The 13524-nt window shown below is 42.8% G+C and overlaps 1 protein-coding gene across 4 annotated transcripts in view; it reads right to left on the bottom strand.

The window, feature by feature from the left end:
- The window catches only part of Scp1 (Sarcoplasmic calcium-binding protein 1), a 29392-nt gene extending 18416 nt beyond the window's left edge, over nucleotides 1-10976 (bottom strand). For 2 of the 4 annotated variants that reach the window (XM_080277070.1, XM_080277071.1), the window contains exons 1-2: nucleotides 10778-10810; nucleotides 3990-4045 (exon numbers count right to left, since the gene is read on the bottom strand). In XM_080277070.1, coding sequence (XP_080133196.1) covers nucleotides 3990-4045; nucleotides 10778-10782 — 61 coding nt within the window. In that variant the 5' untranslated portion in view covers nucleotides 10783-10810. Of the gene's footprint in view, nucleotides 1-3989; nucleotides 4046-10772; nucleotides 10811-10844 lie in introns of those variants that run through there. The other 2 variants (XM_080277072.1, XM_080277073.1) reach the window with 2 other exon arrangements.
- Between the last annotated feature and the right edge of the window lie 2548 nt (nucleotides 10977-13524).

Genomic DNA, 13524 nt, shown 5'->3' with positions numbered 1-13524 from the left:
TGCAGTGAAGAGAGTATAGGAGGGCGAGGAAGAGATGCTGTGTTTTGTGTTTTTCTGTGAGTGGTGTTACTTGCGGCGCGGTGAATATCTCATGAAGAACTCCGCACCTGACGCATGCGCACTTCCGCACCTCTTCCCTCCTCCTCCCTTCCCCTGCTCAGGTGTATTCAGGAAGGGTCTTAGCACGTTCTGAGACCTGTGTGTGTGTGTGTGTGTGTGTGTGTGTGTGTGTGTGTGTGTGTGTGTGTGTGTGTGTGTGTGTGTGTGTGTGTGTGTGTATTTTTTCCACATGTGAAGGGTTTCATGAAGGCTATACTAAGACCGGACGATTTTAATAAGCCTAGGGGAGGGGGGGGGGGGTGATGAAAGCCAAACCCTAAACACTTTCACTAGAAAAATCACCCTGGATGTCAACTATAAATCCTCTAGGCAGAAAAAAAAAAAAAACTAGAAAAAAACCGTACCAGAAATCCCAAAATGATAAACTGAAACAGATTATAGTCATATTCTACTCCCCTACTGAAAAAAAGAATTGTCTAGCGGCAGCAAGGAAAAAAGAGAGAAACAAAAGAAAATCCCTAGAGTGATTATAGGAGCCAAATTATAGACACAGAGAGCTAGGAATCACAGTATGATAGGGTGGATTATAGGGATGTGTGGTCTGCCTTGGATGGGGGTGAAATAATGATGGTGCTAAAACGGGGGATAGGGGTGGTGTGTGTGTGTGTGTGTGTGTGTGTGTGTGTGTGTGTGTGTGTGTGTGTGTGTGTGTGTGTGTGTGTGTGTGTGTGTGTGTGTGTGTGTGTGTGTGTGTGTGTGTGTGTGTGTGTACATATGTATGCGTGATATAACCCTCCTCTCTCTCTCTCTCTCTCTCTCTCTCTCTCTCCCCAGGCCACAAAGAATCAAACCCCAGCATCGCAGCCCAAGGGAACCAGCATTTTAAAACGAATGAAGGGGACTGTTGCCTTTCCCTCTTTATTCCCACGACAAACAAACGATTTTATTCAGCCAGACGATTTTATTCCACCAGAGATTTACTCCACCAGATTTTATTGCACCAGATTTTTCATGACGATTTATTTCACCAAATTTTTTCACCAGACGATTTTTTTCATCAAAGGGGTTGACTAAGACTATATCCATCCCGTCCTGTTCGAAAAATTCCTCCAAAAATTAAAGGGAAAAAAGTCCCACGTTAGCAAGAATACAAAAAAAAAAAAGTCCTCGGGCTGAAAGGCTAACCTCCCACTCTCTGGGGACATTTTTCTTCCTTTTTTCTTGTTTTTCCAATTTCGTTTTCGTTAACATGAGTTGGTTTTTTAGTTTGAAGGAGAATTTATCACGCAAAGGCATTGATAATAACTGAAAGGAGAGGAGAGGAGAGAAGCGATGAGAGATGAAGAGAGAGGAGAGGAGAGGAAGGCAAGGATTCTCCAAGCCTGTGTTTTCCCTTCATGCTGTTCCCGGAGACGATCAGACTGGCGGACTACATTTGTTTCCCCGTTGTCCCAATTCACCCAGCAGCAGCCTGCAACTGGAGACCTGGATGGAAGCTGGTAATCATCATCATCATCATCATCATCATCATCATCATCACCACCACCACCACCATCATCATCATCATCATCATCATCATCACCATCACCACCACCACCACCATCATCAACATCATCATGATCTTCCTTTTCCCCTGAGCCAGAAGCAGACTAAAGAGAACAATAACAGTAGGAGAATTATCATCCCTCCAAATATCGCAAAGGTCAAAGATCACCGAGAGAGAGACAGAGAATGGATGGCGGAGACTGGGCAGCGAAGGAGGGAGAGAAGGAAGGGAGGGAGGGAGGAAAAGAGAGAGAAGGAGGGAGGAAGAGAGGGAAGGATGGAGGAGAAGGTGGAGAAAGAGGAGGAAGGGAAGGAAGAGAGGGCGGAGTAATAATAATATGAAGTCCCAACATCAGCAGAAGACAACATTTACACACGGGACAATAATACAGCCAACGAAAAAAAAAAATGCTAACTAAACAGCAAGGGAAAACGTGCTACGGAGTTTCCTACGCCAAAGACCTGTAACATAAGGAGAGTATACCAAGGCGTAATAATGTAGACTAAATCTCTAAGAAAAAGAGTGTAACGAAGCCTCCTCCACCAAAGAATGTAGTGCCATTAAAGAGAGGAGAAGCCCCAGTCTAACTCCGCAAGCCCTGACTTAATCCTGACCGCAAAGCTCCCTAAAGGTCTCCTCTGTTTCCCCTTGTGTCGTCTCCCTCTTTGCAAAGGTGAGCTGGATGGATGGATGGATGGATGGATAAGCTGAAAGACAGAATGACAGACAGATAGAGGAGAGAGGGAAGGAGAGGAGAATTGAGGAAAACAGGCTGGCAGGTAAAAACTGCTAGACAGATATATAGATAGAAGTATAGGGTGAAAGACAGCTGGATGGAGACAGTCAGATATATAGATAAGAGTTATAGATAAGATGAGAATGGAGGAAGGCAAGTGGGCAGACAGGTAGGTATATATATATATATATATATATATATATATATATGAGAGAGAGGGGGGGGGAAAGTCTCTCTCACTAAACTGGTGTAAGAAAAAAAAAAAAAAAACTTCCTTGACATTAATAATAAGGAGTTTGTGGAAAATAATGCAAAAATAAACATGATGGAAGATTCATTTAACGTGAAAATATTGAGACGAAAAATTGGGGACCTACATGACAGTGAGAGCACCAAGAATAAACAAATAAGCAAGATTGATTTTACGTGGAAGAGGAGGAAAACAAAATTAGAAGCATCCTTGAGAATAAGAGGAACTGGACTGAAGGAAACAAGAGGATTTATGCAAGAAAGAGAATTTATTTTATGTGAAGGACAAGAAGTTAAAGGTCCTAGAGAGTAAGAGGAAATAGAATAAATATAAAAGAAGGAAGATCTGTTTTAAGCGGGAAAGAAGAAATTAAGAAGCTCCCTGACATCGCGAGACCAAATAAACAAGCCAGGAGAATTATATTACGTGGAAATGAGGAAAAAAAAAAAAAAAAGTTGCTCCTTGATGGTGAAAGCAGAGAAAATAAACCAGAAAATGTGTTACGTGTAAAAGAAAAAAAATATTAGAAGCTCCTGGAGTAACGTTCCTTGATGGTAAAAGCAGCGAAAATAAATAAACTGGAAAACGCGTTACGTGTAAAAGAAAAAAATATATCAGAAACTTGTTGAGAGTGAGGAAACGACTCTAGGTCAAGGTGAGAGAAAGAAAATAGGAAACAAGGAAGATACACCTTGAGGGGAATGGAAGAAAATGAGAGAGCTCCCTGACAATAATTCGACTCCATGTCAAAGGGGAAGAGACAAAATAATCGAGATGGAAGAATGATTTTAAGAAGAGAGGAAAAATGAGATGGCTCCCTGAAATTATGAAGGTGGAGAGAGAGAGAGAGAGAGAGAGAGAGGGGGGGGGAACAAGAAACAAATGACGGTCGAGGCCAATTACGCGGGGCAACTTCTACAAAAGCTGGGAAGAGGATTACTGAGAGAGAGAGAGAGAGAGAGAGAGAGAGAGAGAGAGAGAGAGAGAAAGATTATATCTAGTGAGGCGGCACTGATGAAGGTTAGGAGGGAATTACAGAGAGAGAGAGAGAGAGAGAGAGAGAGAGATTACAGTATTCATCAGAAGAGACCGCTGAAGCAAAGATGTAAACACAGAGATCAAACCTGAATGGACGGGAGAACATGATGTAAAAGTGAACACGGTAGGAATGACCACTGAAAGGAGAGGTTCAACAAACGAGTGAACATGAGGGGAAACTTAACACTGAAAGAAAACACAAGTATGGAGTTCAAGAGACGAGTGAAAGAGTAAAACTGAACACTGTCTACATCGAGGAAGTGAGATAAAGGTAAACACACAGAGAGGGAACATTAACGTGGGGTGTTCAGAGGTAAAAGTGAACAGGGAAGAAAAAAATAATAAGGTGTTCAACTTACCATACATGTACCTGACCACATACTTGACGCGGTTGTCCCAAGAGTAAGCCATTTTGCTGCAGGAGAGAGAGAGAAAAAAAATAAGCGTGAGAGAAACGAGGCGGTGGTACAGATAAAAAAAAAAAAAAAAAATCTTTTTTTACGATGGCAAGAGTATAAACAGAATGGAATTATACTCAGCTGAATTATATCCTCGGCAAGCATATCCATAATCAGTAAAATATAACCACCTTAAAGACAATATAACCCAAAATACTCGTGTATATATATAATTTCAGAGTGTGTGTATAGTAAAATATATATATATATATATATATATATATATATATATATATATATATATATATATATATATATATATATATATATACATGAGCAATTTCATTCATTTCCTTAACACCTTCAGTACGTGAATAAAATGAACGTATGGAAGTGGACGGAAGGTATGGTGAAGAAGTAAACAGGAAGGAAGAACAAAACAGATAAAAGTATGGAAGTGCAAGAGAGAGTGGAGGGATAGGGTGTAGGGAGACGGGAGGGAGGAGGAATGACATCAAAAGCTATGACGGGAAAGACGAGAGTAACGGGGATAAGGGAGGGGGAAGGGTGTGGAAGAGGGGATGGGAATGGGAGAAGGGTGTGGAGAAGGGGGAAGGGTGTGGAGAAGGAGGGTGGGAATGGGGGAAGGGTGTGAAGAAGGGGGTGGGAAAGGGGGAAGGGTGTGGAGAAGGGGGGAAGAGGGGATAAGACGGTGAAGGAGAAAAGGGAGGTAAGAACACAGATATACATACATAAAAGCATGGAATGGCAAGGAGGAGGTGGAAACAAGGGAAATAACACGCAGATATGTAAAGGTACGGGGGGATAAGGGGGAGGGTGTGAGGACGGGAGGATGGGAAGGTCATTTGAAGAGGGAGAGGGAAGGGTGAGGGGAAGATGGGGAAGGTTTGGGGAAGGCAAGGAGGGGGGATAGGTGCATTATTTAACTGGGCTGGACAAGGCAGCGGCCAGCCTCAGCTCCACAACACGAGATAGTGAGAGAGACTGGATTTTAAGTCATACGCGGGGGTATTAGTGTGAGAATAAGTTAGAGATGAAAAGGTGTCACGATAGCTTGTGCGGATGGGGTGTCACGGAGCCTACCAAGCCCACCAGTCCACTTTCTTTAAACGGAGCCTCCCTAGCCCACAAACCCAGGCTGGCTTTAACCTGTTGCTGCGTGCGTGGTGGGGTTAAAGCAGCGTCCTGGCGTGAATGAGTCACAACGACTTTGCCCACTGCCCTCATTCCCTCATCCCCTTCCACCACTTGGGTACACATTCCGCTCGCCCAGGAAAATGTGTGTTATGTTCGTTGCTAGTACGCTAAACGACATGATATACTGCAGGGGGGGGGGGCTGCCTTCTCATGGACTCACCCCTTCAATCCGGTGACCTACTCTACTGGTTTATTTGAGAGAGAGAGAGTTAATGAAGTCCATCAACCCATCCAGTTCGAGAAATCTACGGTCGCAAACTGAATAAAATCGTCTAAAAATAGCAAAAATAAAACAAAATAATCATCGGTGTGAGGAAATGAAAAAAATAAAGATACTCTGTGGCCTCAACCTCCCCCTTTCCCTTATCACTTCTTATCTGTACTGAGGGTGGATATTCTCCCATCGGCTATTAATACAAGTTATGCCGATACGTAATATAAATCGCTGAGAAAAAAGTGCTACGGAGCCTCTTTACAACCTGTGGAGGGAGAGGCGGTCATTGATTATGTTTTGAAATTAAGACGAGCACTGAATAAAATGGGAATATCCAGGTGTAATGAGCTGAGTAAAGAGAATATCCAGGTGTAATAGGCTAAGTAAAGGGAATATCCAGGTGTAATGGGCTGAGTAAAGGGAATATCCAGGTGTAATGGGCTGAGTAAAGGGAATATCCAGGTGTAATGGGCTAGGTAAAGGGAATATCCAGGTGTAATGGGCTAGGTAAAGGGAATATCCAGGTGTAATAGGCTGAGTAAAGGGAATATCCAGGTGTAATGGGCTAGGTAAAGGGAATATCCAGGTGTAAGAGGCTGAGTAAAGGGAATATCCAGATGTAATACGTTGAGTAAAGGGATTATCCAGGTGTAACAGGCTGAATACATCGCTAAGAAAAAAGTGTTACGTAATCTCCTACGCCCCTTGAATTGGCCCTGAAGCCCCCCCTTAACTGGCCTCTTTTATGAGTTGTTGTGGACGGAGAGGCGGTCATTAACTCTGTTTTGAAAATATTTTGAGCAATGAATAGAAAAGGTGGTGTGTGTTTTGGTTCAGCCTGGTTGTCTCCGGGGCTTAATTGGTGGAGTATTTAGCTGGGAGGGAGGGAGGGGAGAGGGGGAGGGAAAGGAGGAAGGGAGAGGGAGGGAAAGATGAACAGGGGAAGAGAGGGAGAATGGGTGGGAGAAGAAGGGAATCGGTTGGGAAGAGTGAATGAGATGGATAGGGGAAAAAAAAGCGGGAGGGTAAAGAGATGGAAGACTGGAAGCAAAAGACAGGGGATGGGGAAGAAGGGAAAGCATGGCAGGATAAGAGGCTGGGACAGGAGGGAGCTGGAAAGGGAAAGGAGGGAACTGGGAAGGGTGGGAAAACGCGAAGGGAAGGAAGGGAGGAGGAAAAGGAAGAAACACTTGGAAAAGAAAATAAGGGATGGGAAGGACAGGAGGGGAAGAGCTTGGGAAGCGATGGAAAGGAAGGGAAAGGACAGGAAAGAGCTGGGAAGGAAAGAAAAGGAAGTGAACGAACTGGGAAGGACGGGAAAGGAACTAGGAAGTGAAGAGAAGGAAGGCTGGTGTTAGAGGATGAGGGGGCCGTGGACTATCAAATTCCTGACGCAATTATATTCATCTGATTACTGATTATAGTCCACCACATTTATACATTCTTAAAGACCATACTGAATCCACTGTGGCACCAGAGGAAGTGTTCATAAATTATCTGAACTAGCCAATTAAAGTGTTCATAGAGGAATTGAAAAGTTAAAGTGTTCATGAGGGCTTGGAACTAACCAAATAAAGTGTGCATAGAGGATCTGAACCAGTTAAAGTGTTCATAAGGGATCTGAACTAATTAATGTGATTATAAAGGCTCCCAACAAACTAATTCAAATATTTCTTTACGATAAGCAAACCTCTAAAACAGCGAATTAATGTCAGAAGATACGTAAAAAAAAAAAAAAAGTAATCTTGTTCACAACTTACTCTCAAGAAAGTCTGTGAATATGGCACAAACAGAGAATCAAATATCGTGTCAAAGTTAGTGAAGAACTCTCGAAAAAGTCTAACCAACAGAGAAACGCATAAGTCCAATTAAGAGTTTGGTTATGTTTCGTTAGTTTTTAAAAAATCTTCAGGCAAAACTGGGAAGAAAGGAGTGGAGAGGCGTTGTATTAGAAGTGTGTGAGAGGAGTGTGTACTGTTCCATGGAGAGACAGACAGGCAAATGAGGAAGTTCAGGAGCGTTGTGAGTTGTGTGGATACAGACAGGTAAATGAGAAAGTTCAGAAGCGTTGTGGTGTTAATGTGGATGCAATGGAAAATGTTATAAGTACTTTGAGATGACCTGACGATGTGCAGAGAATGGAGAATGAGGGACTGTCTAGGAGAGTGTAAGACAGTGGGGCTTTACCTCTTGACTTTATTATGACTTTTGGTATATATTAGTCCTACTACCACCAGACATTTTTATTCATTTTTCCTTAGGAGATATTTATGGTATTCTCATTTCATTTTAACTTGGCCCAGATTTTCGTCCTTTTGTAGCTTCATTTCTAGAAATAAAAAGCGTTCATAGAACGTATACCTCCGCCAATACCATTGCCATTAAAAAGGATTCGGATCCGGATCCTCCCCAAAATTTAATCAATTACTGCTTGGTCCATAGCCCAGCTTTCCACAAATTTTCATGAAATTCACTGGGAACTTTTGGAGATATTGTGCGGGATACTACGGATCCGGATCCGAATCCCAAAATTTAATCATTTCGCCATTGGCCCATGGCCCACCCTTCTACAAAATTTCATCAAAATCTGTTCATAACTTTTGCTAACAGACGGACAAACAGACAAACCAACGAGGGGTAAAACCTAACTTCCTTCGCGGAGGTTAAAAAAAAAAAAATAAGAAATAAGAAAACGCTAAGGAAGTTGTATTACGAAAATTCTGAGGCCATGTGGTATATGTAGCTTCATCTGACAGAACCCTAATCTGGCACGATATTATCCTAAAAAAATTATATATATATATATATATATATATATATATATATATATATATATATATATATATATATATAAAATAAATCTATATTCGGTGCACTGGGGGGGATCATCCTGGAGATTAATAGAGGAAAGAATATAAGAGAGAGAGAGAGAGAGAGAGAGAGAGAGAGAGAGAGAGAGAAGAATGGGATGGAGTGGCAGCAGGTGGGGCATGATACAGGGTTATAAATGTTGTAGTGACACAGGGTAGGTGAGTGAGGAGGAAAGAAGGAAGGAAGAAAAACGGAAGGAGGGAAGGAAAGAAGGAAGGTATGTTGCATCGGGAGGAAGGAAGGAAGGTGTGTTGCATGGGGAGGAAGGAAGGAAGGTGTGTTGCAAGGGGAGGAAGGAAGGAAGGCGTGTTGCAAGGGGAGGAAGGAAAGAAGGAAGGAAGGAAGGAAGATGTGTTGCATGGGGAGGAAGGAAGAAAGAAAAGCAGGTAGGAGGGAAGGAAGGAAGGAAAGTGTGCTGCATGGAGAAAGGAAAGGGCGGAAGGAAAATATAAAGCATTAAGAAGGAATGAAAGAATGAAGGAAGAAATCTGGAGAGCAGGGAGAGGAAGAGAAGTTAGAAAGCAGATAAACTGACAGAATTCAAGACTGACAAGTAGGAGGACGTGTAAACTGACTTTTGACCGCGACTGTACATGAAAATACACAAGAATAAAGAGAAGAAAAAAATAATAACCTGTCAACCAATTCTCTCTCTCTCTCTCTCTCCCTCTCTCTCTACTCAGTGCCCTTATCGCCCCATCTAAGTTCATACTGATGGTCTGATAAGCAATGAACTTGGGAAAAACACTGAAAAATTTGAGCTAGCTTTTTTACATAACCATCTCTCTCTCTCTCTCTCTCTCTCTCTCTCTCTCTTCTCTCTCTCTCTCTCATTACATCAGCATTTGCAACACAGGTATAACACATTCTCTTTCTCATTCCATCAGCATGTGCAACACCGAAGTATTACACATTCTCCCTCTTTCACTCATTATATCAACCTTTGCAACACCGAATCATTTCTCTCTCCCTCTCCCTCTCTCTCTCGTGTTAACTGCCGCTAGCCAATTTCTTTCGGCCATTGTATCACTATCACAACAAATTTTAAACATCAGTGAAAGCGACGAACCTTGAGTGAGACAAATAGACTGATAGACAGACATAGTAGGGTATCTGAGCGTAAGTGAGAGGGCAAGACTGTGTGAAAATGAGAAAATTAGTGAAAGTGAGTGAACATGAACGAGTAAAATAGTAAATGCGAGAAAGTGAATGAACTGACAAAACCATGTCAGAGCGAGTTGAGCACCAGAGTGAATGAATGTGCAAAGCGAAGTGAGAACGACTACAGCATACATAGATAGATAGATGGATAGACAGATAGACAGATAGACAGAGAGTGAGAGCAAAAAGTGAGAGTAAAAGAAAGCTCAACATTATCTAAGGGAGAGGACACGGAGAAAAAGACCGTGTGAAAGATTATGGATGAGTCACAAATCGAAAAACTGTGGGTGAGTTAGAGAGTGAAAGAGAGTTATAGAGCATGAAAGAAAGAGAGTTGTTGAGAGTGAAAGAAAGAGGGAGAGAGAGAGAGAGAGAGAGTACAGAAGGGCGAGACCGAGAGGCTGAACGAGACTCTAGACCTCTGTCAGTGAGGGATTACTTCAACTCTGGGTGGTTCCTCTTTAGCTCCCCCTCCTCAATTGTCATCATCTCCAGCAGGTCGGCCAGGCAAGGTCATTTCTAGTGCTTGTTAGACTCGTGGACTGGAAAGAGTGGGCTGTAAGTGGGTGGCAATAGCAGCTGGTGACTTGTTTTCCCTTTATACAAGTGGGCTGGAAAGAGGAAAGAGTGGGGCTATAACTGGCCGACCCTTTATACATGTGGGCTGGAAAGGGGAAAGAGTGGGGCTGTAACTGGGCGACTCTTTATATATTGTGGGCTGGAGAGGGGAAAGAGTGGGGCTATAACTGGGCGGACATATCAACTGGCAGCGAGGAAAGAGTGGGCTAGAAGTGGGTAGAAACAGATCAACTGGCGACTTGTTTTTCCCTTAGACACGTGGGATAGAGAAGGGAGGAAAGAGAGGGGGAAATAACTAGGTGGAAACAAATCAACTGGTGACTGGTTCCTCTTCAGACACGTGGGCTAGAAAGTGGGAATGAGTGGGAAATAACTGAGCGGAAATTTTATCGACTGGTGACTTGTTTCCTCCTTTGACACGTGGGTTAGAAAGATGGAAAGCGTGGGAAACAACTGGATGGAAACTAATGTATCAACTGGTGATCTGCTTTCCTCCCACTCGAGTCAGCGCTTAACACTTTGCTGACACCGAAACTCCCGGTCGGATGAAAAGTTACTTCTGCAGTCACTTTGTAGAGATAGTATAATGTGATGGGGTATAGTGTGTTTGCGGAGTTCACTGCACTGTCACTACTGGTTACTGAACACTGCTGCTGCTTCACTGTACTGGTGACGGTGACTGACTCTCCTGATGCGCTCACCTCACCTCATCTTCCCTGTACCACCACACACCCGCACACCACCGAGTCTGTTCACTGACTCCCTCAACTCACCTAGTAGGTGATGTCGTCTGACCGCTTAAGACCACTTGTTCTCGGAAGCCGTAGCCGCACGATGCCGTCTGTGGCCCGGACCCGCGGTTTATATACTGGTAGCGCGGGCTGCTCCTGCGCGCTGATTGGTCACCCCTGGCCTGGCCATCTTTACGCCAAAGTCGAGGGCAGGGCCAGGTACCTGCCTCTTTTTAGCCGCACCAAATATACACACCACCTGCATATTCCGTTACACTCCTTGCCAGCAGGTCCACTGGTGGCCGCCCCCCCCCCCCTCCCCGGCCCTGCCCCCCGCTACTCTCATCCCCCCCTCTAAAAGCCTTGTCCCCCTCCTCCCCAACACCATCTGGCAGGAACCAAAAGTAATTTCAGTGAGTGTGGAGGGGGCAGGTGAGGTGAATACCTGTGCGGTCCTCAGGTGTGACCCAGTAAAAATACCCCCAGTGCCGCGCACACTGCCCTACCTCCAGGCTGCTACTGCTCACTGCCTCCACCACACCACCACCATCAGCACCGGCACCACCATCATCACCATTATCATAACTATCACCAACATCATACCCACCAAAAACATCCCCATCATCATCATCATACCACACATTACCAGCGTCATCATCACCATCATCACCATCAATAACCCAGTCACCATCATCATTACCAATACCATCCTCCTCCTCACCATCATCATCACCAACACAGGAACCACCATCATCATCAACACGATCACAAACACCACCAGCACTACCACCACAACCATCATCACCAACACCTGCACCACCACCATAATCACCATTTACGCCAACACATCCAGGAAAACACGCTTCACGAAACAAGCGAAACTATACTAATTATTTTGTATGAAGAAGGAGAAACATAAGGTGCCAATGCCTAGTTTAAACTGTCAGAAGAAGAAAAACGAGCTAATTAATCTTGTGGTATCAGAAAATTATGCTGACAATATCAAGCTATATCTTGTAGCGGTAAAGAGATTATATCAACATACTTCTAAGACATGAACTCTTTGATACTAGAAATATATTACTGGATAAATGCAAATGATTATGCTAATAGTTACGTGAGAGGTGACAAGAATGATACTCTTTTGACTCTGACTTCACCTAAAATTAACCTCTCTCCATCTGGCATGCTGAGTTGTAACAATATATTAACACTAGAATACGATGGTAGTCACGAAGTACTGTGGAAATTACACAGAGCAATAGCATTATCTTATTCTACCACACAGCTGCCTGAAATAAGCTGCAAAAGGACGAAAATCTGGGCCAAGTTAAGGTTAAAGGAGTATAGTACTGGCTTTGGTACTTACTCGCCGCTGGTAATACGTGGTGTAAATACTATAAACTTAAAGGAGATAATACCAAGAGCTGTATAAGAGTTGATACGAGATAATACCGTCTTTGTTACCAGTGAAATAAGGCTGAAAATATGTGATAAAAATAGATTAAAAGTGAAGAATGTTATACCAAGAGTTATGTAAGAGGAGCCAAGAGTTTTTATATATATTTTTAACCGGAAATTACGCTGACAGTATCTCAGATATATAATTTACTGGTAGAAGATAATTATACTCACAGTCATTGAAGAAGAGATATCATCATCATCATCACTATCATCATCATCATCATCATCATCACCACTACCATCATCATCATCGTCATCATCATCATCATCATCATCACTACCATCATCATCCTCATTACTGTCATCATCATCATCATCATCATCATCATCCTAACTTAAGATGGGGTGAATATCAGGAAGACATAAGTAACAGTATTTCTTGTGTACTAAAATAACATACTGAATAATCTACTGTAACTTGTATATCGGCAAGGATAATTACACGTATTACATAGGGAGAAAATACATACTATATCAGGTAATAATATCAAACGTACACTGTAAATCGTTAAAGAAAAATCATGAGAAGAGAGAAGAAATATTACCCTCTTCGTTTATGATATCTAATGTAAATATTATATCACTGAAGGAATATTATACCAAGAAAACAGAGGCAATATCATTTTTTGTAATATCTACCGTAAATATTCCACCGGTAAAGGAAATTATTTAGCTACTTCCTCATCTTAATTCATCTACTTCCTCATCTTAGGGAATCATATTTACCGTAAGTATATGGGTATGAAAATATTATGGAAAGATTAACCCCAGAGAAAGAAAGGGAAGGATAGGAAATACATAAGAGATAAAGACTGACTGAACAAAGAATGATCCGAGAGAAGTGGAGGAAGGGAAACACGTGACTGGGCAAGAGGGAAGCGACAGTGAGGGAAGGGAAACACGTGACTGGGCAAGAGGGAAGTGACAGTGAGGGAAGGGAAACACGTGGCTGGGCATGAGGGAAGTGACAGTGACAGGTAGTGAAGATAAATGTCACTACTCATGGGAGGACAAGACAGGCGGCAGAGTGAGAGTCAAGGCCGTCACACACACACACACACACACACACACACACACACACACACACACACACACACACACACACACACACACACACAGCCTAATCAAGAGAATCCATGTAAACAGATCCCTCGCAAATAAATACGATAAACAAACTATTAAATCAATCAGTACAAATAAACATATGAAATAAATACATACATCTGATCTCAATGGGCTACACTCTCGCTGGCTATGA

This window comes from Coenobita brevimanus, chromosome 68 (genome assembly GCF_032717465.1).
Source record: "Coenobita brevimanus isolate Jiangsu-jjx chromosome 68, ASM3271746v2, whole genome shotgun sequence".
Taxonomy (NCBI): Eukaryota; Metazoa; Arthropoda; class Malacostraca; order Decapoda; family Coenobitidae; genus Coenobita; species Coenobita brevimanus.
This window is presented reverse-complemented; position numbering and strand designations above follow the sequence as displayed.